The 22,049-nt window shown below is 42.7% G+C and overlaps 1 protein-coding gene across 2 annotated transcripts in view; it reads left to right on the forward strand.

The window, feature by feature from the left end:
• The first annotated feature begins 2,816 nt into the window (after nucleotides 1–2,816).
• The window catches only part of LOC143930726 (RING finger protein 122-like), a 30,221-nt gene continuing 10,988 nt past the window's right edge, over nucleotides 2,817–22,049 (forward strand). Inside the window, exons 1-5 of one of the 2 annotated variants that reach the window (XM_077455277.1) lie at nucleotides 2,817–2,952; nucleotides 6,750–6,893; nucleotides 8,690–8,732; nucleotides 16,629–16,670; nucleotides 19,907–19,989. In XM_077455277.1, the coding sequence (XP_077311403.1) occupies nucleotides 6,751–6,893; nucleotides 8,690–8,732; nucleotides 16,629–16,670; nucleotides 19,907–19,989 (311 nt within the window). In that variant the 5' untranslated portion in view covers nucleotides 2,817–2,952; nucleotide 6,750. Of the gene's footprint in view, nucleotides 2,953–6,537; nucleotides 6,654–6,749; nucleotides 6,894–8,689; nucleotides 8,733–16,628; nucleotides 16,671–19,906; nucleotides 19,990–22,049 lie in introns of those variants that run through there. The other variant, XM_077455276.1, reaches the window with a different exon arrangement.

Below are 22,049 nucleotides of genomic sequence, written 5' to 3' on the forward strand. Positions count from 1 at the left end.
AGTGGGAGGAGGCAAACCAGAATTTTTCTGGACTTCACCGAACAGGTTTTATATAACCAGTCTCCCAAAGGATCAAGAGAAAACCCTGGCCAAGACGTCCGGGTGGACAAGATCTTTTCTCTAGAGTAATCTGCTCATTCCAATAGTTTCATGCCATCAATCGACCGGTGAGATCCATATCTACACATACCAATTGCAATCTCGTCTCAAGGGTTTTGGCAGCTGGCAGTCAATCTGGGTAACAAAATAAGGGCAGATTGGGGCTCTACCTTTTTATGCTTTCATACTCACCCAGAGTTTTTTCCAAAGAGGGTCGGAAGCCTTATGCCCTGTACACACGACTGGACTTTCCGTCAGAAAAGGTCAGACGGAATCATTCTGTCGGACATTCCGATCGTGTGTGGGCTTCATCTGACTTTTTCTTTCTAAAATTCTGATGGACCTAGAAATAGAACATGTTTCAAATCTTTCCGCCGGAACCAGTTCCTATCAAGAATGGGATGGCACAGCAAGTAAGACTCCTGGGCCATGAGAGGGACTCGACATAACAGTTTTTTTTTCCTTCTGCAAGGAAAAATAGGAAAAGTGGGCAAACGCGTCCTGCTAGTAACCACGATGTTGCTAGCTTGAATCCCATGTGTGCCATAGGATAGACTCCAGAAGTGCTCGCACCAGGAGTCAATGGAAAAGATCATGATTGCTACAATATCAACTGCCAGCCCAGTGGCTCAGAGGTTAGAATTTCCACCTACAAGCACTGAAGTTTCTGGGTTTGCATTCCAAATATGCCACTTTATGTAGAGAAGTTTTGTTCTTCCTATGACTCCGGGACTTCCCTAAATTATAAAAACAAGATCTCTGTGGTGGTGGAAGGATACAAGAAACGGGGCCTCCCTTGGACCTTTTCAGCAACCAAGCATCTGGCAATGGACACAAGCGCTTGGGGGTGGGGAGCCCACCTCAAATCACGGAGGCCAGAAGATCCTTCATCGGGAGAGAACGAAGGGCGATTCAACTAAAGTCTTTTGTTCTTCTGGCTGTCCTTAGAAAATCAGCATGTTCAGGTTCTGTCAGACAAAATGTCAGCAGTTTTAAACCTGAAAAAACAGGGCAAGGTGACTGATGGAGCTGGCACATCAGATCCTACCCTTGACAAAATCAAATCTAGCTTCACAGTCAGCAGTGCACTTGAAGAGCACACAAAATGTCTTAGCAGACCTTCTAAGCAGAAAGAAGTTAAGTTAAAGGAGTCCACTTGGTCATTGAATCAGAAGATCTTTTGGATGATCTGGAGAAGTGGGACCTACCTCAAGTAGATATATTTGCAGACCAAAGAAGCACTAAGACACCTGCCTTCTTTTTTTGCTACAGAGTGGATCAGGCTATGGGGTTAGAAGCCTAAAATGGAACAAGTTCCCCCACAATCAGGGTTTTTAGGCAGCAAAAAACAATGATAAATGCATATCAGAATAATATGAAAAATATTTTAATGTTTATTACCATGAAAAAATTGCAACATGGCACAGAGGTAAAAACATGAGCTCCACCTGAACAGTTAAAAACTGACTCCTATGTAAAGAGTACAATAATATCAATGGATATGCACAAACAGACACAACTATAAATGACACTGTATAATATAACAACAGTAGAAATATAGTCCTAACGCGTTTAGCCTTGGCTCACAAATGGGACTTCCCCCTGATTTACGTGTCCCCCCCCCCCCCAGTCTAACTGATCCCGCAGATGCTAGCAAAGATCATAGTGGAATCCACGGATCTAATTTTAATCCGACCCTTTTGGCAAAAAGATCTCACAATGCAAATATACCGCTATGCGGCCACAGCCACAGGAGTGCCTAGGCACATTTGCACATCAGGAAGTGCTTTTGTATTTTTCTAGAGACTTTCAAGACCAAAGGTACTGCTTAGGTACAATTAACTCTTCTAAATTTTTTAAAATATAGAAAATCTTGTCAAATATGTCAAATAGCATGCCAAATCGCAGCCTATTGCCGGCAACAGCACTGTAATGCCACAACGATTTCCAAAAGTAGTTCCTGCACTACTTTTCGTGACTTTAGGGTGATTTCAATAGACATCTGTGCATGAACCCACACAGATGTCTTTCAAATCTCCCCCAAACTCGTAGTGAAATGTGGCTTTGAAATCGAACTTGCACGATTTTAAACCCACGTTTAGTGTGAATGAGGGCTTAAAACTAGAAGCTGAATGGTTACTATGCACAGCTGCACCAGATTCTGTGTGCAGCAGTTTTAGGCTGGGTTCACATATGCAAATTGGATGTGGTGATTCGCATGGCATCTGAATGGGACCGCCTCTCAATAGAGCTGGTTCACACCTCTCCGGGGCGGCCGCAGTGCAATTTCCAAAAGGGTCCTGTGCATTATTGGGTCCAGTTCAGGTGCGAATTCAGGCAAAAATTTGCACCTGAACCGGTGAACAGGAACGCACCAGACCCCAGACTGCAAAACAGCCAAACATATGTGAACCCAGCCTTAGTTAATCCCCCCCCAAGCGTTTGCCTATTTGCTTCTCCTCCTCTTCTCTTTAGCAGAAGGAAGTAGAAATTTGGGAAGACCTATCCCTATGCACTAATTCAAATAACCTCTTCAAGAAACAGCCATTCGTTTGCTAGTTTTCCATTAAATTTTCTCTTGCTTTTTTCACCCTGTTCCTATTAAAAGAAGCGTGCTTGCAACACAAGAGAAGTTTTGAACAAAGGCCAGTGCTGACTGCCATGTGACCTCCCCAGATCAGCTAATTGTCCGTGTACAATAGCAGAACAAAGGACAGGATTTCCTCTACAGTTCTGGGCTACCCTGCCAGGGTCATCTGATCAGTGAATGGGCACACATTTTGACCACTGATTCTGACCAGGATGAGGCAAAGGGCTACCTTCCTACGAAGAGTTCCTGCATATAATGACTTGGTAAGTTATTTTCTTGTTAGTGTGTGATGTTTATGGGTTTGTATGGTTAATATCAATTGTAAGCCCATCACAGCTGATTATCATTTACAGCTATGTAGAATATTAAGAATTTAGAACATTTCAAAAAGTTGTAGTGATAGAGAAGAATGAACGTACAGTGTTGTTCCTGTATGTGTGACAGGTGCATGTAAAGAACACCCTAGCAAACTCATACCATCAATGCAGTGCCCTGAAAAGTATTCATACCCCTTAGAATTTTACACATTTTGTCATGGTACAACCAAAAACATTAATGTATTTTATGTGATAGACCAACACAAAGTGGCACATAATTGTGAAGTAAAAGGAAAATGATAAATGGATTTTAAAATGTGTGCCGTACGTTACAATACTTTGTAGATCAACTTTTTGTTGCGATTACAGCTGCAAGTATTTTTAGTTATGTCTCTACCAGCTTTGAACATCTACAGAGTGACATTTTTGCCCACTCTTCTTTGCAAAATAACTCCAGTTGTGTCGGATTAGATGCAGAGCGTCTGTGAACAGCAATTTTTAAGTTTTGCCAAAGATTCTCAGTTGGATTTAGGTCTGGACTTTAACTGGGCCATTCCAACACATGAATATGTTTTGATTGAAACCATTCCATTGTAGCTCTGGCTGTATGTTTTCTGTCGTTGTTCTACTGGAAAGTGAACCTCTGCCCCAGTCTCAAATCTTTTGCAGACTCTAACAGGTATTTAGCTCCATCCATCTTCCCATCAACTCCGACCAGCTTCCCTGTCTCTGCTGGGGAAAAGCATCCTCACAGCGCAATTCTGCCACCAAGATGTTTCATAGTGGATATGGTGTGTTCAGAGTGATGTGCAGTGTTTTCTACCACACGTAGCATTTGCTTTTAGGCCAAAAAGTTTCATTTTGGTCTCATATGACTAGAGCACCTTCTTCCACGTGGCTTCTCGCAAACTGGACTTCTTATGGGTTTCTTATTCCCACTCTTCCATAAAGGCCAGATTTGTGGAGTGCCTGACTAATAGTTGTCCTCTGCAGCTCCTCCAGCATTACCATGGGCCTCTTGGCGGCTTCTCTGATTAATGCTCTCCTTGGCCTGTCCGTTTAGGTGGACGGCCATGTCTTTGTAGATTTGCAGTTGTGCCATACTCTTTTCATATTCAGATAATTAATTAAACAGTGCTTTGTGAGATGTTCAAAGCTTGGGATATTTTTTTATTACCTAACCCTGCTTTAAACATCCCCACAACTTTATCCCTGACCTATCTGGTGTGGTCCTTGGCCTTCATGATGCTGTTTGTTCACTAAGGTTCTCTAACAAACCTCTGAGCGCTTCACAGAAATTATGCACAGGTGAACTCTATTTACTAATTAGGTGACTTTTGAAGGCAATTGGTTCCACTAGATTTTAGTTAGGGGCATTAGAGTAAAGGGGGCTGAAAACGAATTCACACCACACTTTTCAGATATTTATTTGTAAAAAAAATATAAAACCATTTATCATTATCCTTCCACTTCACAATTATGTGCCACTTTGTGTTGGTCTATCACAGTGATGGTAAACCTTGGCACCCCAGATGTTTTGGAACTACATTTCCCATGATGCTCAACTACACTGCAGAGTGCATGAGCATCATGGGAAATGTAGTTCCAAAACATCTGGGGTGCCAAGGTTTGCCATCACTGGTCTATTGCATAAAATCCGTTTATGTTTTTGGTTGTAACATGACAAAATGTGGAAAATTTCAAGGGGTATAAATACTTTTTCAAAGCACTGTATGTGTTTGAGAAATTAATATGTAGCATGCAGTTTGTAGTAATCCATAGCAAACACTCAGGATTTATATGATTGCCTGTCTGAAGACAAATTAAGGCTATTCTGAAATAGGTTGTTACACACCATTCCTTTTTTGCACAGAATTGTTACACTATACTCAAGGTCCAGTTTAATTACCCAAGAAATATGGTAGTCTTATGTTGCTACCAATACTTATCAAATTTCTATAACTCTGTGTAAAGCTGAGCGCACAATCCCACAATCACAATCTCATTTAGATTTACCACAGAATATGTAGTACAGGGGTCTCCAAACTTTCTAAACAAAGGGCAAGCTTACTGTCCTTCAGACTTTGAGGGGGCTGGACTGTGGCGAGTGAGAGTAGAAAATGACCAGGCATCAATGGGAGTAAACAATGCCCCATTGTTGATGGTGGTAAAAAAAAAAGTACCCTATTATTGAGAAGAATAGTGCCCTGCTTTTGGTGTCATTGGGAGGAACAGTGCCCCATTGTTCTGGTTAGTGGTAGGAATAGTACTCTATTGTTGGTATCAGTGACAAGAATTATACCCCATTATTAGTGTCAGCGGTAGGAATAGTGCCCTGTTGTTGGTATCTGTTGGAGGAATAATGTCCCAATGGCCAGATAAAGCCAAGCATAGGGCCATAACCAGCCCATGAGCCACAGTTTGGAGTTCACTGATGTAGTATGACTCTGTCTGATGGAATTCATATTAAAGCTCAACTCAAGCAATTTAGAAAAATGTAACCTTGCAGTGGGGACCCTTTATGTCTAGGGAGTACAGGGACAGGCATTACTACTTACCCTATCCTCCTCTTCATCTAGCTCTGGTGTTGCTATCTTCTACCCTGAAGCTCCAGTCTGTGGGCAGCCCCTCTGCATCATTGTGTACATTGCAGGGCTATTAACCCTGAATTGTATGAGGACGGAATAAGTGTGCAACTGTGGCTGTGAGCAGATTAGGGGGGAGGCTGCAGGGGACCGGTCACGCCACTGGAAGGAAACTGCTGGAGAGAAGAAAAAGGTATTACTCCTTATTTTGTCACCCTTAGACATAATGAACATGAAACCCTTGCAGTGTGCAGAGGCCCCACTGCAAAGGTACATCTTATTTTAATTCCTGGAGGAAAAATAATTTCCCTGTTGGGATTAATAAAGTAATCTGAATCGGATTGGGGCTTTAAGGCTAGGTTCATATCACACCTGCACAGAAAAACGCGATGGATGTGTGTGGGTGCCATTAATCCTAATGGCTCGCCACACACACTGGAAATTGCACCTTCACTTGGAACCACACTGCACTTGTGGTTCCCGTGGGGGCTGCAATTCCAGAGATGGTGCAGGGACCTTTTCCATGCATCTCTGGAGGCACGGCAGCCCATTCAAAACACATCTCGCACAGCTGCCTAGGTGTGTACCTAGGGTAAATAAATTATGTAGGTAGGTCCTCGCAGAACAGATTTTGGTGGATTTAAAGGAGATTTCACCAGATCATTACAAGTATAGTCCGTGCCATTTTTGAAATTTGTATATTCACTTATTTGTTCTCTGATATCTTTTAGCTTTATTAATGATTACATAGGCAGACATTTTTTACAATAGCCAAATTTGACTTTGAGATGCTACATTTTTTTTTTACATTGTCTACATTTATGTTGTATGCCTAGGTATAGTATAATGACTAACAGGACACATTATACATAGTTCATGAAAGAAAAGCATACAACAAACAGCAATAATCATCTGTTTTCAAACCTGTCCCACAGTTTTCTGGATCTCTTCATGAGACCATGGGGTGGATGCAGACACCACATGCACTGTTTGGATATCTCATCTACATGGAGAAGCTCTACCAGTATGACGGAGCACTTCTATGTCAACGGCTGCTATAAAGTACTGTAGATTGATGTGCTTGCTAGAGACCAACTTAACTATCTTGATCTTATAATTTGTGTGTACCAAACTCACCTGACCTTCTCTCTGGTACAGAATGTCTGCAGATCATTCCATGCAAAAGTATAATATGACCCAAGACAATCTCCGCGCAGCACCATTCAACTTGTTCATTCTCCTTTTTGGAGCTGGATTTCTACTCCTCGTATTCTGCCTTATTTTTTGCTGCTATTTCTTCAGGTAAAAATTAAACACAAATCATTATGCATTGGATCTTAGTGTATCTATAGCCAAAACCTTTGATTTTTTTTGTTTGGATAGAGTGGGAAAGGATTAGAGCTCCTGGCAGGGTTTAGGCTTCTTTCACACGGGTAGTAGACTTTGCAAGCCTCTGAAAAGCAATCTGTGTGAGATTGCTTTTTTTAGGCCATGTTTGAACCCCAGCTACTGCCACCTTCTTAAACAGGGGGTCGCTGATGATCTGGTAAGCCCCCATCTTATTAGTGGTGATTAAAGGTGACGGGTTCCACGTGGTCAAGTATATTATTATTATTTTTATTCAATCAAGTCACACTATCTGTTGGATTTTTTTGATATTTCTATGGACATTTATTTATGGACTCACATATGAATTAATTTTCATACATTTTTTATTGCACATTTCTGTGCATATATGTGAATATTGACTTCGTTTGAATGCCACTTTATTTTGGTTTTGGATTGTCACCATTTTTGCACGTTTCATTTGTGTGATTATTTAATCATTTATTGAACAAGCGCTGCACGTTATTTTTTTCTTAGAATGGTCCCACTGACTTAAAGCTTTTTGTTACCCCAAACCTTCATATTCCTGATATGTGCCTGCTGTACCATGTACTTGTATGAGGAAGTATCCTGTTCTCTTTGTATTGTCCACTTTGTGTGAAATCCCTGGTATTCCTGCTAGTCCGTTTGCTTTCGTATTAAAAACTGACCACACTAAACAGGAGAGCACACCTTGGTCAGTTCTCTAGCTATGCTGGGAACTCAGTGTATTCTCCTCCAATGATCAGACTTGTCCTGATACGCCCCCGCTGCACAGCCATTCACTGGGAAGCTCAGTGTGCTGCTGCTTTTTCTCCCCCAAGCTGAGAACAGAAGGAATGTGATAACTGGTAAAAAGATATTTATTGATTTTTTTTATATCTATACAAAATTGTTTGCCTTCATTTCTATTTTAAACTGAATGGGTTGTTTTACAAGGGGATTGTTTACAATCACTTTAACGAGTGAGCTAGTGTGACAGGCAAAGCTGTCTGTCTCTCACTTAATTTATTCATGGGTAAGCTCATTGTGGGGTGAAACGCATTGGATTCAAAGTTGGACAGGTGAGATTATATGTTGTGAATCCTCTCCTATGATAAAGCTGGTTTTACATCCGTGAAGGCAGTGTGCGGCCTGTTCATTTCCATTTGGCCTGCTGTGCTTTGAATTGACTGCCAACCCACCTTAAAGAGGTCCAGCACTTTTTTCTATGCATATGTGTTTGACATGGTACAATGACGTGACAGTTAAAATGAATGGCGATGTAAAATGCGTATCAATGCAATGCATATATGTGAAGTTGGCCTAAAGCTTGATGCACTTGTAGGCTTTACAATTGTGTGCCTATTAATCAGGGAGGTTTGCCAGAAGTGAAAGGGGGATTTGCATTCTATTTTACATTTTGTTTCTGCAACAAAGACCATTACTGAGGGTGCTTTTCAGTGTTGCTCGTGTTTAGTAAAAGCAGCAGTACACAGTCACTGTAAACCTGTAATGGGATTACCTTCTATTTTCAATATTTTGTATAGAAACACTCATTACTATTTTACACTTGGCATTACATCTACATTCTTCCTATATTAGCATTTGTGTAATATGCGGGGCACATACAAGCGCAGCCTGTTCATAGAATGTGGAAGGGCCAGTGGTTGCTGATATAGCATTTTTACTGTCGCTTTTGTGGTTTTTACTCTGTTACCATAAGCCATTTACTGTTTTTCCTTTTGTTTTAGACTGAAACATCAGGAACAGTACAGGAGGCGAGGTTATAAAAAGGTAACATGGCTGCCTATAGGGTACAGGGAGAAGAACTCTATTGTGTTATGCATCTAGTTATTCATTTATAATTTTCTTTTTACACACAAGTATGAATCTGTCTCTATATCAGTCTTCTGTTATCTTTTAAAGAATAGCTCACATGATTTGGAGAGTCAACAGGCAGGCTCAATCCAGGCTCTATTGCTGTGCACAGTGCTGCTGGTCTAATAGTGTAAGCACAGACCTGCCAACTTTTTGAGATTGGAACGAGGGACAGCTATTACCAAAAGTATGTACCCATGGGACACACCCTGTCACACCGCCTTAATGGAGAATTATACAAAAAAAGTAGTTAAACCCATGAGTGTTTTTTTTTCCACTACCAGTGGTGGCTGATGTGTGTGTGTGTGTGTGTGTGTGTGTGTAGGGGGGGGGTCGGCAAACAACCGCTGGGACACCGGTGTAGCAGCACTGGCACAACTGCCCCTCCCCATGTGGCACTAACGCCCCAAGCCTGTCTTACCCTGGATGCGGGCGGTGAGAGCAGTGGGCAAGTCTTTATGGAGTGCGGAGCTGATGCGCCCATCTTCCAGTTCAGTTGCCCCTGTCCTTAAGCACAGTAGGCTCGAGGAAAGCTGCTCCTGTGTCCTCTCCTGGAGCAGCTTCAGCGGCCCGTCTCCTCTCTACTCCTCCTGAGCGCTAGGTGTCCAATAGGATTGTTCTCATGATCATTGAAACTTCACAAGGTGAGCTCTTGCATAGAGCCCCAGATTGAGGGAGATTGACAGTTATTTTGTGTTTCTTCCATTTGCAAGTAATCACACCAACTGTTGTCATCCTCTCACCAAGCTGCTTGGCGATGGTCGTGTAGCAATCCGATTGATTGATTTGCTTATGTGGACAGGTGTCTTTTATACAGGTAACAAACTGAGAGCTAGTGTTTGGTGAACATTGATTCCGACCAAGCGTTTGTACTTTTGACTTTTGTGTGACGGATTTATGTACTAACCATACAAAAATCAGACGTGGAGCTGTTGTCCGCTGAAAATTGACTAGCCTGCCATCCATTATTTGTTGGATGAAAATTGGAAAACACTTGTCTAAAGGAGCGTACTAACAGTAAGAATTTAGGACAACAGTCTGTCAACAGACAATACCCTTCCAACAATCGGACCATGTGTACGAAACTTTAGAGAGTGCTCCTAATCTCAGCTCGTTACCTGTATAGAAAACACCTGGGAGCCAGAAATCTTGCTGATTAATGGAGGATCAAATTCTTATTTCCTTCATAAAATGCAAATCAGTTTATAACTTTTTTGAAATGCGTTTTTCTGGATTTTTTTGTTGTTGTTCTGTTTCTCAATGTTAAAATAAACTTACCATTAAAATTATAGACTGATCATTTCTTTGTCAGTGGGCAAACGTACAAAATCAGCAGGGGATCAAATACTTATTTTCCCTCACTGTATGTCTGTGGACCACAAATTACCCCCATGTCAAAAAAAATGAGGGGAGGGGTATTCTGTAATCTTGTCCTGGGATGACAATGCTGCAGTGTTGTTACCCTGGAGAAGTGTGCTACTGGTAGGATCACCAGGTGAAAATAAAGGAAAAATATTTTAACCACCACATTTAAGGCTACTTTCACAGTGGCGATTAAGGCCGGTGCAAATTGTAGCAGCAGAAATATTCAGATTCCTGCTATGGTTGGTAGCAGATAGATGCAGCCGCTGGCGCCAGTCACTATGACATGTGTCTGCTGCTGCCAGTCACATACCTGTGCTGTTCATAGCTTCCCAGAAGGTTGAACGCCAAATTGCCAGAAGTAAATTTTTGCTCTTGCATGATTCAATACTCATTACTCATACTAGGATATTCCAGAGATCTCAAAGAATTCTCTAAAGAGGACGATGTGCAGAGGATAACATATCCATGTCCGCTGAAAATAAATGTAAACAGTTCTCCAATGGTATTGATTGTACAAATTAATTTATTAAAATAGAGTAAAAATAATTAAACTGAAGTACAAAAAAAAAGCTATATTCTATATATCTATATATATATATATATATATATATATATATACACACATTTTTATTTTATCTTTTCATGTGATAACACTGAAGAAATTACACTTTGCTACAGTGTAAAGTAGTGAGTGTACAGCTTGTTTAAAGCCGATCGGATTTTCAGACAGGAAATGTGTGATGATAGGCTGTTGGTGGAAAATCCGACCATGTGTACTCTCCATCGGACAATTGTTGTCGGACTTTCCGTGGACAAATGTTGGCTAGCAGGTTTTAAAATTTTCCACGGACAAATGTGTGTTGTCGGATTTTTCGAGCGTGTGTACACAAATCCGTCGGACAAAAGTCCAAAGTACAAATATGCATGCTCGGAAGCAAGGACGAGCCAGAAGCGGTCAGACTTGTAAACTAGCGTTTGTAATGGAGAATTAACATTTGTGAAATGGCAAATTCTGAAATCTCAAAATGCAGCGCACAATTTTCTTCTTTAATGGGATAAGAATCAAGCTGCTTTGCTGGTGATACTGATGGAGTTATTGCAAACAAATTTTCAAAGGCTTTTTTTTTCTAGTGATATCATGAATAATATTATTATGCTTTTTTTTTTTTATTTGGGCAAGTTGCCACAACACCATTTTCTATGCATCCAAAAATATACCAAATCAAATCATTATTTAACCAGATAAATAACATCAAAGCAATAACTCCAAGGCCAATAATAAATAACACGTTATCTCCTCCGATTCCGCAACATGGCTGATTGACGAATGGCTGTTCAGAAACAAACTGAAAAGTGCAAAATAAAAAGCATGAATCAATACTCACCAAACTTCTACTAACATGAAACTAGCAGAAGGAGCCCAAAGGGTGGTGCTAAAGAGCTGAAAAACAACATCGTAAGTCACTACGTTCGTATTTGTTGGCCAACAATTGTGTGCCGTGTGGATGCAAGACAAGTTTGAGCCAACGTCCTTTGGGCAAAGGTCCACGCTTTTGTTGGCCAACAATCCGATTGTGTGTACGAGGCTTTACAGTGTAAATTTGCTGTCCCCTCAAAATAACTCAACACACAGCCAATAATGTCTAAACCACTGGCAACAAAAGTGAGTACACCCCTAAGTGAAAATGTCCAACTTGGGCCCAAAGTGTCAATATTTTGTGTGGATTATTTTCCAGCACTACCTTAACCCTCTTGAGCATGGAGTTCCCCAGAGCTTCACAGGTTGCCACTGGAGTCCTCTTCCACTCCTCCATGATGACATCACGGAGCTGGTGGATGTTAGAGACCTTGCGCTCCTCCACCTTCCATTTTGAGGAAGGTGGAGATGCTTAAAAATGTTTAGACTTTACAACCCCTTTAAATAAATTTCAGTTTTCGTGTTCAATACTTTTTCCCTGTGTCATTCTATTTTATTACACATACCTTCATTTCTGTACTTATTTGTTTTGGTTTCTTTGTATGTATGGGTTGTTTCAGGCAAGTGTTGAAAATTTCCAAACAATATGTGAATGTATGGGCAACTTGTGTAGTAAAATGTTGTCAAAGCTTTGTCCTTTTAACACAAGAGAGCACTTTTGCCCCTCAAGACATCTGGTGTGGGAATTGCACCATACAAGAGCAAATCTTGACCTTTGGCATAATGGGGTGCAACCTTCTGGTAAGCTATGAACAGCACAGGGTGGTGAAGGTGGCAGTTTATCAAATCAAGGAGTCTCGTTCAGTTTGCTTCACCTCGGATTATAGTGTTCTGTTTTGTGAGATACAGTATTTCACAAAAGTGAGTACACCCCTCACATTTTTGTAAATATTTTATTATATCTTTTCATGTGACAACACTGAAGAAATTACACTTTGCTACAATGTAAAGTTGTGAGTGTACAGCAAGGGTCTGAAACTGATGGCCCTCCAGCTGTTGCAGAACTCCAAGTCCCATCAGCCTCTGCCTGTGGGAGTCATGCTTGTAACCGTGAGCCTTGCAATGGCTCATGGGACTTGTAGTTTTGCAACAGCTGGAGGGCCACCAGATTGATACCCCTGGTGTACAGCTTGTATAACAGTGTAAATTTGCTGTCCCCTCAAAATAACTCAACACGCAGCCATTAATGTCTAAACCGCAGGCAACAAAAGTGAGTACACCCCTAGGTGAAAATGTCCAAATTGGGCCTAATTAGCCATTTTTCCTCCCCGGTGTCATGTCACTCGTCAATGTTTACAAGGTCTCAGGTGTGAATGGGGAGCAGGTGTGTTAAATTTGGTATTATCGCTCTCACTCTCTCATACTAGTCACTGGAAGTTCAACATGGCACCTCATGGCAAAGGACTCTTTGAGAATCTGAAAAAAAAAATACATAAAGATGGCCTAGGCCAGGGATATGCAATTAGTGGACCTCCAGCTGTTGCAAAACTACAAGTCCCATCATGCCTCTGCCTCTGGGTGTCATGCTTGTGGCTGTCAGAGTCTTGCTATGCCTCATGGGACTTATAGTTCTGCAATGGCTGGAGGTCCGCTAATTGCATATCCCTGGCCTAGGCTATTAGAAGACCCTGAAACTGAGTTGTACCATGGTTGCCAAGACCATACAGCGGTTTAACAGGACATTTTCCACTCAGAACAGGCCTCACCATGGTGGACCAAAGAGGTTGAGTGCAAGTGCTCAGCGTCATATCCAGAGGTTGTCTTTGGGAAATAGACGTATGAGTGCTGCCAGCATTGCTGCGGAGGTTGAAGGGGAGGGGGGTCAGCCTGTCAGTGCTCATACCACATACGCCGCACACTGCATCAAATTGGTCTGCATGGCTGTTGTCCCAGAAGGAAGCCTCTTCTAAAGATGATGCACAAGAAAGCCCACAGTTTACTGGAGACAAGCAGACTAAGGACATGGATTACTAGAACCATGAACTAAGAGGGTTAAGGCAGTGCTGGAAAATAATGGTGGTCACGCAAAATAGTGACACTTTGGCCCCAATTTGGACATTTTCACTTAGGGGTGTACTCACTTTTGTTGCCAGCGGTTTAGACATTTATGGCTGTGTGTTGAGTTATTTTGAGGGGACAGCAAATTTACACTGTTATACAAGCTGTACACTCACTACTTTACTGTGATATTGGGGTGTTTAACTCAATTGGTAGATGCATTTTTTAGTCCACATCAGGCAGGCGTTGATGGTTAAGGGCCTGGTAGCCCACGTTTATTATAAGAAAAACAAAATATTAGTCCATCCAGTAATCCCACGCAGGGGTCCAAGCTTAAATTAAATACAGAAAAATCCAAACGAAAATGCTAGCCCACCTGGCTACTCTTCAGCAGTAGTGCTGCTATAGGTACTTGCCCCTCAAATGAGCTGCTTGGATACACACAGTCTTAGGCTTCTTGGACGCACACAGCTTCAAGCCCTTCAACACACAGCTTTTGACTCCTTGGACGCACACAGCTTCAACCCTTCAACGCACACAGCTTTGGGCTCTTTGGACATGCACACAGCTTGAAGCTACTCCACTCCACCATCCTTCACACTCTACTCCCAACAGCCCCTTTGTTTTATGGCCTGTGTGCAGCTGGGCACACACCCTGCTCGTTATCACCAAGACCTGGACACAGGGTTGGAGATCCCTCTTTCCTCCAATTTCACAGGGACAGAGCCTCGCTCTGTCACATTTACATTGTAGAAAAGTGTAATTTCTTCAGTGTTGTCACATGAAAAGATATACAAAAAAAAAAAATTACAAAAATGTGAGTACTCACTTTTGTGAGATACCGTATCTGTAATGGTATAACAGTATAATGGCAAAGTCTCTGAGTGAGAGATTTACTAAAACTGGTGCAACTGTGCATATTGTACCCAGCTTCTAACTTCAGCTTGTTTAATTAAGCTTTGACGATAAAATCTGGAAGCTGATAGGTTACTATGCAGAGCTGCTCCAGTTTTAGTAAATCTACCCCATGTCTTCCTGTATCCCATACTTTATGGTTTGTTAGGTCCGAAAAGGACATTTTCTGTTCCATTTCAAACAAATTATGGGATTTGACAACATGTTAGAAGCTATTAAATGTAACCTCTAGGGCAAACATTTTTCCACCACAGAAGAACCAGTTAAATGGCAGGCGTCCATGTCATTAAATAGTAATGTGAATGTCTTCCCCTTTTATTGCTATTTATAGTGTCCACCTGTTCAAATCCTTACAGTGTGCCAGGCTGATATGTGATAAAGCTGAACACAAAGCCCCACTCAACAGGTCTTCATTTTACTGTACTTCTCAATCCACATGAATTTCTATAAAGATTTTGGGGGTTCCTGAAAGGAAAGTTTTTTTTGGCAGTGTTTGCACTTCAATTCAACATTAACCCTTATTTTAAACTTTTGACACTATTTTGGGATCATTGTAATTTATACAGCGATCACTGCTAAAAAAAAAACAAAAAAAACCCCACTGATTACTGTATAAATGACACTGGCAGGGAAGGGGTTAAACACTAGGGGGCGATCAAGGGGTTTAGTGTGTCCTAGGGAGTGATCTAACTGTAAGGGGGATTCTCTCACTATAACTTGACAGAGATCACTGCTCCCGATGACAGGAAGCAGTATATCTCTGTCATGTTGCTAGGCAGAACAGGGAAATGCCTTGTTTACATAGGCATCTCCCCATTCTGCCACTCCGTGACACGATCGCGGGCTCCCTAACGGACATCGAGCCCGCGGGCACGCTCACGGAGAGAGTATGCGGCGGGCGCATGCACGCCCACTATGCTGTGATTTAAAGGGGACGTACCTGTACACCCATTTGCCCAGCCGTGCCATTGTGCCGACGTACACCGTCGTGCGCTGATCTGCAAGAGGTTAAGGATAGATGGCTGAGCTATGGTTTTACCGCACATTGACTGCCCACGCAAAGTTTAAAGAAGCATGTCGAGTTAGCAGGCAGCACCATCTGTCAAACTTGGCCATTCAAGTCAATAGCCAAACACTTGTCCAGCAGTTGCAGCACATTATGAATTGCCATTTCGGAGGTGGCAGTTTTCCACCTGGGAGTAGTTGCTTAGCTGCACTCTGAAAAGCGATTCATCATAAATCACTTTTCAGAGCCTGGGCTAGTGTGAACCTAGCCTTAAAGTGGTTGTAAGCCTATAATAGGGCTTACCTGTAGGTACTGTAAATATTTCCTAAACTGGCACGGTTTAAAAAAAAATTTACTATAAACCCTTGCGACAATGTCATCGGCACATGCCCACTGAAAAAATGGCCTGCTCGTGCTGTTTCTTCAGGGCCGGTGCCGTGACTGGCATGCGCAGGAGCGATATAATCGCGGCTCCGGCCAATCACAGCGCCGGACCCTGTGAACCCGGAAATCGTTTCGGGAGACATGTCGCCGCTCACAGCGGTGTGCGGGGACCGCTGCAACCGCTTCAATCTAAGGTAAGTATTTCATATCGAGCTAGTATGCAATATATACTAGCTCATTATGCCTTTGTCTTACAGGGTTTGTTTTTTTCTGTTTTTTTTTTTTCGGTTTACAACCACTTAAGTTGACAATGGATGAGTAATTTCTTTTTCATTCAACCAGCGGGTTGAATGAAAGAAGACAGGCCCAATTCTCCCATCCATTTGAGGTGAATGGGGGAATATTCCCTGCTGTGTCTTTGTGTTTTAACAGCAGGGAAACTTCCCTGCTGTCAGACTACACTGATCAGTTTTGCCGGCTGTAACCTTCAGTGCTGATCAGGCAGCTAAAATCAAACAGGGTGGTTGTACAGAAGTTGTATGGTAGACTGACTGTTCAACCACAATGTCCAAACGTGGATTATAGTGTATTAGTGAATGAGCTTGATAACATTTGTTTAATACTGTTTTTGCCAAGCTGATCTGTTGATCATTTTATATTGTTTTAGGTAGTCTTAAAAGACAAAACAAAGAGAACCAACCTTGTTGGGGTAAGTTTCATGTATATCCAGCTGCCACCTGGATTGTAGATTTGCTTTTAACAAAATTTTGGAGCGTGTCTATGGGAATTTGTGCCCATTCACCCAAAACAGCAATTATGAGGTCAAGTACTGATGTTGAACACCAGCACATAATCAGATTTCTAGTAATTCCAGAGGTGTTCAATAGGGGTTGAGGTCCAGACTACAGACCAGTGGAGTTTCTTCCTGCCAAACGCATCACACCATGTCTTTATGGATTTGGCTTTGTTCACAGGGGCACAGTCATGGTGCAACAGAAAAGGGGATTTTTTTATTTTTTTTGCTTGTAGCATTAAAGTGGTTGTAAACACTTACAAACCACTTTGACCTACAGGTAAGCCTAGATTAAGGCTTACCTGTAGGTCCAAGAAATATCTCCTAAACCTATACGGTTTAGGAGATATTTGCCCGAAGACAGGCACCGCTGTCTACGGCGCATGCGCCGTAGACAGCGGTGCGCAGGTGCACTGAGCGTGGCATTTCCAACAACGGAGCTGCCGCGCGTGTCGGCTCCCGTGCGCATGCGCGGGAGTAACGTCATCGCGGCTCCGCCGAATGACAGTGGCGGGGCTGCGAGACCCCACCGAAAAGATGGATGCGCCGGACTACAGGGGACAGCGGTGACATCGCTGGCTCCTGTGTCAGGTAAGTGACACATAATGGACTACTATGCGATGCATAGTAGTCCATTATGCTTTGCCTTTGCAGGGAATGAAAGAGGAAGTAAACCCATCAGGGTTTACTTCCTCTTTAATATTATCCTTCCTTGGAAATACCTAATCCATAATTTGAGAGGAACAGACAAAGTGTGATTGCTAAAGTTAATCACTGGCTGTGCAGTCTTAAACAGCTGCGGTCGCCAAGAACCTGTCACTGCAGAGCACTGGCTCGGTGGCTGAAGCTCACAGCTGTCAAACCCAGGGGCAGGAATCAGGCTTTACATTGTGGCTACATGTCTGAGCGAATGCAGCCTAAGACCGGGTTCACACTTGCACGTCCAACTTTGGGAGCTCATGTCGCATGACGTGTGAAAATCATTGTTTCCCTATGGGAGCCATCTTAACTGTTCCAACAAAAGTCAGTCCGACTTTGAAAATGCTCCCTGCACTACTTTGCTCCGACTTCGATATTACTTCAACTCACTGAATATCACTGAAGTCCGATCGCTGTCTTAACTGATCCAACTTTGGCATGCAACTTGTGCTCTGATGATCTTGAAGGGGAACACTGCGACAAAAAATAAATAAATAACAAAAAAAGCAGCATGGGTTCCCCCTCCAAGAACAACAAGGGGACCCTCAGATCCCTGCCCCCCATCCTATGTGAAAGAGTATGGGGTACCCCTACCCATTCACCAAAAAAAAAAAAAAAAAGTGACAAAAATAAAATGCAGTGCACAGATTTTTAAAGTAATTTATTAAGGCAGCTCTGGTGTCCCTTCTCCGGCTCTTCTGCCTCTAATGCAGTGTTTCTCAATTCCAGTCCTCACGGCCCACTAACAGGTCATGTTTTCAGGATTTCCCTCAGATGAAACAGCTGGGGTAATTACTAAGGCAGTGAAACTGATCAAATCACCTGTGCAAAATAATGGAAAGCCTGAAAACATGACCTGTTAGTGGGCCATGAGGACTGGAATTGAGAAACACTGCTCTAATGGTTCTTCTCCGCTGAGGTCTTCTAGCCCTCTCCAGTTCTTGCTCTGTCTGCTGTCTTCTGCAGAGTCTTCTCCCTCTGTTCTTCCGATGTTAACTCAATGCTTTCTCCTGCTCTAATGCTGGGTGCGCAGTGTGCCACTACTTATATTGGCATGAGGCGGGGTCACCGGGAGGTGACGTCATAAGGAACGGGCCTCTGAATGACATCATCCGGTGACTCCTCCCCATGCCAACATAAATGGTGGTACACGACACACCCAGCATTAGAGTGGGAGAGAGCATTGGAAGAAGAACAGAGGGAGAAGACCCAGCATACGAACGAGAAGACAGAGGACAAGACCCGGCAGAGGCAGAAGACAGCGGACAGAGCGAGAAGAGCCAGAGAGGGGAGAAGTCGGAAGAGACGCTGGAGCTGCCTTAATAAATTACTTTAAAAACCTGTGTACTGCGCTTTATGGGTAGGGGCACAATGTACCCCTCATTCACATAAGGTGGGGTCCCTGGATTTGTTAAAGGGGACTTCCAGATTCTGATAAGCCAACCGCCAGGGTTGTCGGGAAGAGGCTCGACTGCCAGGCTGTGTGCTCGGATAAGGGTCTGGTATGGATTTTGGGGGGAGCCCCATGCTGTTTTTTCAGCATGGGGGTTCCCCTTAAAATCCATCCCAGACCGAAGGGTCTGGCATGCTCTTTGAGGGGGAGCCCATCCTAGGTTTTTTTTTTAACATTTTGTGTGGAGTTCCCCCTAAAGATTCATACCAGACACAGTGCCTGGTATTGTCAGGGATCAAAGTTGGATCCCTGTTCATTGAAGTCGGACTTCAAGTCACGGGGCAAAGTTGGATCCAAAGTGATACAACTGTCGTGTCGTACCAGTGTGAACCCAGCCTCAGGGTTAATTCACACCAGCTGCTGTGTTACAATGCCACAGCTGGTATGCAGTGCAGTCCAGCGAGATTGCTACAGTGCCAATCTTGGTGCATCACATTGTTCACTTTTTTTTTTAACTTTAAAGTTCAATTGGCGGCCAAGTGGTGTGAGGCGGTGGCTTGCCTCATACTGCATGTAGTACTTTTTTCAGTGTATTGCATCGCAACGCAGTGGTGTGAACTGGGCACCAGGCATTTTACCTTGTCATATGATGACTCTGCACTGGAATAGCTGCCTAATGCAGTCCCACCGCATCTGGTGTGAATATACCCTTAGGCTGGGTTCACACCATTTCCGCATATGACTCCCAGCAGGGGTCCAGTGTGTCCTGGTTTATTGTTTGAGGTCCGATTTCAGCCCAAATTTTTGGCTGAATTTGGACCTGAAACTGACCAAGACACACAGGGCCCCTTTGCAAATTCTCATTGGAGCAGGTCAATATTTCCTGCTATTGCAAATTCCCTGCATCCAATTCACAATGGTGTGAACCCAGCCCGAATGAGGAGCCTGAGTTTCTTCAGTATTTCAGATCAAAAGTGGTTAGGACAAAAATTCACACTGAAAAATTTTCCCCAAAATATTTGTACAAATTTATGTCATCTTTGTTTTCTTTCATCCACAGCAAATGTGTGCAGTGTGTCTGGAAGAATTCAAGGTTAAGGAAGAACTTGGACTGTGTCCTTGTACCCATGCCTTTCACACAAAGTAAGTCCCATTTAGAAACAGCATGCAGTGCTTGCTACAAAAATGGCCATATCAGGTCATTCTGCATAGTAAATGCAACCAAAATTTTTGATAAATCGGAAAAGAATTTACATTTTTGTCAGGGTGGTATTTCAGCAATCTTTCCGTTTTCTGAAGTAAGATGTTGCAGCTAGGTATGCTCTGTCCACATCCAGGCAGTGGAGTGAAATCTTCTTTGTAGCAGGACATAGGAAAGGGGCAACTTTCTCCTAGAGGTGAAAGTAAGAGACTATCTTGGGGAGGAAGGAGAGCCGGCTTCTCAGGACAAGCTTGTCCTTATGCAAGAAAAGAAAAGGCTCCTTATAAGAAAGAGCTGCTCACTTTGAGATATGCCTGACAAAAGGTAATTGCCAATAAAAATAGCCACCTTACTACCCACAATAATATATCCCCAATCAATTCAAAGGGAGGTTTTTAAAGAAGTACCAGATTCAGAACCCAGAGAGATACAGGGGGGGTCGCAGTGGGGCATGAACATGAGTAACTCCTTGTATAAATGTGTTTTGTTATTGTATTAAAAAAAAAATTACATAGTTCAAAAAGTACAGGAGTACAATAGATCAACACATTGATCATAGTTGTGAATAGGTTTACATAGAAACAAAAGTAACTGGTCTCAAATGTAACTTGGGAAAGAGGGTACATTATTGCATGTAATCTATTTGTATAAACACTTGAAAATAATATTGGCCATAATCCAGTAAAGTAAAATGAGATATAACAAAAGTAAAAAAAAGGGGGGAAGGGTGGGAATCAATAAAGAGTCTTGGTGAGTGAGATATGGTTGTCCAATGGGGCCATTGTGGGAATCATCATTATCATATGGAGCACAGTGACATTGACAATGGGGGACAATCAGTCAGTGATCGGACCTTCTATAGGTAGAAAGACATGGCGGCCTATGCTGTGAAGGTTCTTTCATCTTGTATCTAAATGTAAATATTGGTCAAAATACCAGAGCACTCGCCAGGGTGACCATAACTTGTTACATTTTTCAGAGGATTCCCTAGCAAAGGCCACCGTTTCTTCCATTCGATAGATATCTTCTATGGAGTGAAACCATTCAGAGATGGAAGGGGCACACTTCAATTTCCAGTGCCTGGACATCAGAATTTTCGACGGCATTTCACTGCTGGTTAGAGACCTTTTGTAACGTCTCATGGAGCAGTCTGTGATGTGTAGGATGCAACACGTCGGAGTGAGAGGGATTTTGGTTTCCGTGATAAGTTTGATTAACTTGCATACTTTATTCTAGAAGGGCACTAGTTAAGGACACTCCCACCACATATGTAGGATCGTGCCTTGTGCTTGCTTACAGCTCCAGCATGAGTCCGGGGACAGTGGGTACCACTTTTTAATTTTATCCAGTGTGACGTACCAGTTAAGAGGTTATAAGGCATTTCCTGTAGTCTTGTACCAATTGAGCATTTGTGAGCAAAGATTGAGGCTTGCTGCCATTGTTCATTGGTAAGATTTGTTTGAAATGTTTTCCCCCCTATGCTTGGGCCCCATGGGTTTCCCCACCTCTAGCCCCCTGAAGCCATTAATACATGAGTGAAGTAGATTAGGTTAGCGGAGTTCCAGAGAGGCAGGTGTGTTCAAAGGGGGTCATAGGTCTGAAAAACTGATGTTTAGCTGGGGAAGTGTACACATAGTTTTGCAGTTGGTGGTAGGTCCAAAAGGACGTTGAGGACCCAAGTCCAGTTTTCAGGAGTCAAAAGGTTTTAACATCGACACAGTGCGTCATTAAAAGGGGCACGTGTTGGTCAGTGGGTGAGGTTAGATGAATATTTACCCCCGGGGGGGATAGTTTATATGAACTCGTTGTTGTATGAAACAATCTCAGCGTCAATAGGGGGTGCTGTTGTAGACTGTGTGGTAATTTCTTCCAAGGAATCCAAGGGAGGAATCTTAGGTACAGTGTCAATGAAGTCTCCTCCAAGGTAACCCAGTCTTTATTCCCTATGGCCATTCCAATCTACAATTCTAGCTAAATGAACCCCAAAGTGGTCAAATTTAAA

The sequence above is a fragment of the Lithobates pipiens genome, unplaced genomic scaffold, assembly GCF_037356315.1.
Source record: "Lithobates pipiens isolate NorthernLeopardFrog02 unplaced genomic scaffold, aLitPip1_a1.2 Scaffold_25, whole genome shotgun sequence".
In the NCBI taxonomy this organism is placed as follows: Eukaryota; Metazoa; Chordata; class Amphibia; order Anura; family Ranidae; genus Lithobates; species Lithobates pipiens.